A 5,132-nucleotide genomic window follows, 5' to 3' on the forward strand; every position below is an offset into this window, starting at 1 on the left:
TCCACCACCACACTTTTCTTGTTCGAAGCATCAAAAAACTTTTCTAGTTTTCCAATACTCCTCATCCTTGAGCTCTTTGTAGAAATGATGGAAAGTGAAATCTTTTCCTTTCTTCTTCCTATTCTCTCCTTTGTTGTTCCTCTCTTGAAATAATCCTTGCAATAATTTTCTACAAAAAAACAACCAAGATGATCATCACATTAGGAAACATTTCAATATTGCGCAATGTAGAGAAAACACACACAAGTAGCAAATGATTACCAAGTCACTATCACCGCAATCAATTGGGTTCTGCGACCAACATTTGTCAAGCAACCGGTCCACTTTTCGCATTTCGCATAGATGGTGCCCCAATGTTGACGAATAGAGTCCCTTGATTGAAAGTGGCCGCTAGTGTTGTGCTCATCGAAGTACTCCTTGATGCGTTGTCAATACGTGTTCGCGGCTTGGTCACTCCCAATGGGTGCATCAAGAGAGACTTTTTCCACGTGATGCAAATCAACACATCTTTGGCGTTGGTATAATTTGTGGTTCTTCCTTTCATAACAAAGCCCTCTTCGTCGATGTCAAGATTATCATCATCGCATTGAGTATCATATTCTTGTGATGCACATTTTTGAGAGAAATGATCATCTTTTGATACTCTTTGTCGCGCGCATGAAAACTTAATCATCAAGACTACAAATGAGCGTACACGTAATCAACCTCACATTCTATTCGTATTGGAACTGAAAGAACAAACAAGAGGAAATCTGATTTCTTTTTTACCTTTGCGACATTTCGTCGAACACGTTGGATGCGATGGCCGTGGGCATGACCACATCTTCCTCCATGGCCAGAGGCGGTGGCGGCGGAGGTGGAGTAGGAGTTCCGTGACAGGACGCGGATGCCACGGCCGCTGGCGGAAGCGAATCGGTCGACGCAGCCGCAACTGCCTTTGATTTTGTGGCCACCTGAGATGGGTTCGTCGCCGGGTGGCGCCCACCGGCCGCTTCACACCGCCATTGTGGGGATTGGCGGTTCGCTGCTTCTTCGCCGGCTGCGTAGCCGTGGCGGCGACCAGCCAGGGTGGGGCAAAACCGGGGTTGCGGCATGAAGGCGAAGGTGGGATTGGGGAAGATGGTCGCGGCGAGGTAGGTTAGACCAGCGGCGGCTGGGTAGTCGGAGTCTGCCATGGCCCTGTTGGCGCGGCGGGTGGGTGGAAAAAAAAAGGCGGTTCGGCGGTTGGCGTGCGGCCATCAGTTTTACATCTCCTGAAAGTGGAGATGCAAATGTGTTGTATTTTACATCTTCTAAAGATAGAGATGTAATTTACATCTACATCATCTGATTGGGAGTGGATTTTAGACCGATAAATTAGTTATCTTTACGTTCACATCATTGGAGATGCTTTTAGATGCCAGGTTCTACTCGGAATATTTACCACGTGCCATGCGTGTCCACTGAGCAGCCCAAAACTTCTAAAAGGCGAGGTTCGGTTTCACTACGAAAGGTAAAAGGTTCCGCAGACTCGATCATCCGACAAGGCCACATCGACGCGATTTCGTTGGATAAAAAACAGAGCGAGGCGAAACAGAGCGGCTGTGCGCCGTTGTTTCTGCTTCACCGACACCGAATACAATCACTAAGCATAAGATAGCTCCGAATACAATCACTGCGCATAAGATAGCGTGATTCCGAGGCTTTGGCGAGCCCCTTTGAATCTTTCTTTCCCTCCCGCGAGAACCAAACAGCGCATAAAGCTCAAACCCCAGAGCAAAAGCGAACGCGCGAACGGGACAGGCATCATCGCCGGCATCCGCCCACGCCAAGCACAGCTCCGGCGCGCCGTCTTGCGGATAACCCCCGCTTCAAAAACCCCATTCCTTCCGCTCTCGGTTCCTCCAAGAACGGGCGACCGAGACAGAGAGGAGGAAACTGTAGCGATGGGCAACTGCTTCACCAAGACGTACGAGATACCCATCACGTCGGGGTCGTTCGAGCGGCCGCCGCCGTCATTCAGCCAGCAGCCGCCGCCCGCCGGGCACGGCAAGCCGCCGCGGCCGCCGCCCACGACGTCGCGCCGTCCGACGCTCCCGAAGCAGCAGCCCCCGCCCAGGCCGTCCGGCCGGCCGCCCCTGCCGAGCTTCCTTTCCGGGTCGCTGTCGCGGAAGGTGCCGGTCGGCGAGATCGGCCCGGTGCTGCAGCGGCCGATGGCGGACGTGCGCGCGCTGTACAACCTGGAGCGGAAGCTCGGGAGCGGGCAGTTCGGGACGACGTACCTGTGCACGGAGCGCGCCACGGGGCTCAAGTACGCCTGCAAGTCGGTGTCCAAGCGGAAGCTGCTGCGGCGCGCCGACGTGGAGGACATGCGCCGGGAGGTGACCATCCTGCAGCACCTCAGCGGCCAGCCCAACATCGCCGAGTTCAGGGGCGCCTTCGAGGACGCCGAGAACGTGCACCTCGTCATGGAGTTCTGCTCCGGCGGGGAGCTCTTCGACCGCATCACCGCCAAGGGGAGCTACTCCGAGCGCCAGGCCGCCGCCGTCTGCAGGGACATCCTCACCGTCGTCCACGTCTGCCACTTCATGGGGGTCCTGCACCGGGACCTCAAGCCCGAGAACTTCCTGCTCGCCAGCCCCGCCGACGACGCCCCGCTCAAGGCCATCGACTTCGGCCTCTCCGTCTTCATCGAAGAAGGTCAGCCAGCACCATGCCACAAACTTTTCCATGATCCCACACATGACATGATTCACAGTACAGTCTCAATGCAACACGAACATACAGTATTATCGAAGCATAAATCAATGCAGAAAGCATTGTTACAACAGAGGAGGGGATAATTCAGATAGACAATTCAGTCAAATTCAGTTCAACATTGCATAGAAGATACAAATATATAGCATTTTTTCCCCTCAAAAAATGCAGGAAAGGTGTACAAGGACATTGTGGGAAGTGCATACTATGTGGCGCCAGAAGTATTGCATCGGAATTATGGGAGAGAAATTGATGTCTGGAGCGCTGGAGTGATCTTGTATATTCTCTTATGTGGTTCGCCGCCTTTCTGGGCAGGTAAGTATCCATCCATCTTCAGCTTCACATACTACATTGTGCATATCACACGGCTAAATCTTGCAATTTGCAAATCTGAGCAGAAACCGAGAAGGGCATATTTGACGCAATACTGGTGGGTCAACTTGATTTCAGTAGCAGCCCCTGGCCGACGATATCTGAAAGCGCAAAGGATCTTATCAGACAAATGTTAAACAGAGATCCCAAGAGGCGTATCACGGCAGTACAGGCCCTAGGTAAGTACACCATCTGGGGTTATGAGTGAAGAGTTCTTCTGCATTTGTATAGAATATAGTACATCGTTGCGATAAATCTGCTTGTCCGTGTGCAGAACATCCATGGCTCAAAGAAGGCGGTGCATCTGACAGGCCTATCGACAGCGCGGTCCTATCAAGAATGAAGCAATTCAAGGCGATGAACAAGCTAAAACAACTAGCGCTTAAGGTGAATTATCCTTGACAAAGATGACTTCTACTATGTGTTGGTATAACTAAGCTGACACGCTGCTTCTTTCATTTCATCTCAAGGTAATTGCAGAGAACCTGTCACCTGAGGAAATCAAGGGCCTGAAACAGATGTTCAATAACATGGACACAGACAAGAGTGGGACCATCACAGTTGAAGAACTGAAAATTGGTTTAACAAAGTTAGGATCAAAGATCACCGAAGCAGAGGTTCAGAAGCTTATGGAAGCAGTAAGCTCATTTCTCTTTTGTTTCACCCTTCACCATAGGTTAAGTATATCAAGATTTCATTGACCATGCTATGGTTCAGGTTGATGTAGACAAGAGTGGCAGCATAGACTACACAGAATTCCTGACTGCTATGATGAATAAACATAAGCTGGAAAAGGAGGAGGATCTGCTCCGTGCATTTCAACACTTTGACAAAGATAACAGCGGGTAATTCTAATTTCGCTAACCAATAAATATACTTTATCTTGCATGCATCACCATAAATTAAGGAAGATACAATTAACCAACGCTAAACTTGTGAAGCCAATTTAAGTACCAATCGTGTTATTGAATGCATAAAAATTAACAATACTCATTTGTGCCGTTCTTGCATTATTGATGGTGGCTCACTATCACCATCCACCGAGAACAACGTCAGTCAGCAGGTACTAATCATAGACAATATGCACAATAATAACTGTAGGTTCATATCAAGAGAAGAACTCGAACAAGCCATGACAGAGTATGGAATGGGTGATGAAGCAAATATTAAAGCAGTATTGGACGAAGTTGACAAAGACAGAGTGAGCTTTTTTTCCCCTCACCTTTCTTTCAAAACGATTTTGTCCCACTTTAGTGCCAACTGAACATATTTAACCCCTGTCATCGTTAAATTCACAGGATGGGAATATCGACTATGAAGAGTTTGTGGAAATGATGAGGAAAGGAAAATAGACCTGAGGAAACTTGGGCCTCTTGATGAACAGAGTTGTATAGAGATGTTTTAATATATACTGCGAAGATAAGCAAACTGTAAAGTATAACTCTGGAACAAGTTGCTTGCAATGTGTGTGTATATAGAAAAACAATGTTGCCATATACCCAAAATACTTCTTTTCCTTCGTATGCTTTGATACGTGTTAATACTAATCTGCACACAAGAAAGACCTGCACTTAAACAAAGTTACAGAAACTGTTAATCCGGACCTAATACCAAACAGACCTCGCAGCCAAGCCTAACATCTAAAGACCTGAGGCCCCAACCAAGCCACTTGGCGGGTATGGGGCACACACTGGTCCGGCGCGCTCTCAGAGGCCGCCGCCGCCAACTGCCACCACTCCATCTTCAGAGTTGGACTGACGCATCAACCTTGCCCGGTCTAGCTGTGGTCGACGCTACCACGACGCTAGACAACGCTACCATTCCGCGCTCGTCCATCAACACACGCCCAGCAGCGAGACCCCGCTGCTCCATGCCGCTGAGACCCGCCATTGCCGACGTGTCACATGCAACGCCACTCCTCCTTCGCGAACACCACCTGCTACCACTAGTCCCATCCCCTTCCACCTGCAGATCCTCTGCACTCCCAACCGAGCCCCAGTGCCCCTAACGACACCTCCAAGAAG

The 5,132-nt window shown here is 49.6% G+C and overlaps 1 protein-coding gene across 1 annotated transcript; it reads left to right on the forward strand.

Moving 5' to 3' along the window:
* The first annotated feature begins 1,798 nt into the window (after nt 1-1,798).
* On the forward strand, nt 1,799-4,627 carry LOC119365229 (calcium-dependent protein kinase 12-like). The gene is made up of 8 exons (XM_037630842.1): nt 1,799-2,679; nt 2,908-3,051; nt 3,135-3,287; nt 3,383-3,495; nt 3,579-3,746; nt 3,826-3,953; nt 4,210-4,309; nt 4,407-4,627. Exons 1-8 carry the CDS (start codon nt 1,926-1,928, stop codon nt 4,458-4,460), a joined length of 1,614 nt encoding a protein of 537 aa, XP_037486739.1. The 5' UTR covers nt 1,799-1,925; the 3' UTR covers nt 4,461-4,627.
* The last annotated feature ends 505 nt before the right edge of the window (nt 4,628-5,132 follow it).

This window comes from Triticum dicoccoides, chromosome 2B (genome assembly GCF_002162155.2).
Source record: "Triticum dicoccoides isolate Atlit2015 ecotype Zavitan chromosome 2B, WEW_v2.0, whole genome shotgun sequence".
Lineage (NCBI taxonomy): Eukaryota > Viridiplantae > Streptophyta > Magnoliopsida > Poales > Poaceae > Triticum > Triticum dicoccoides.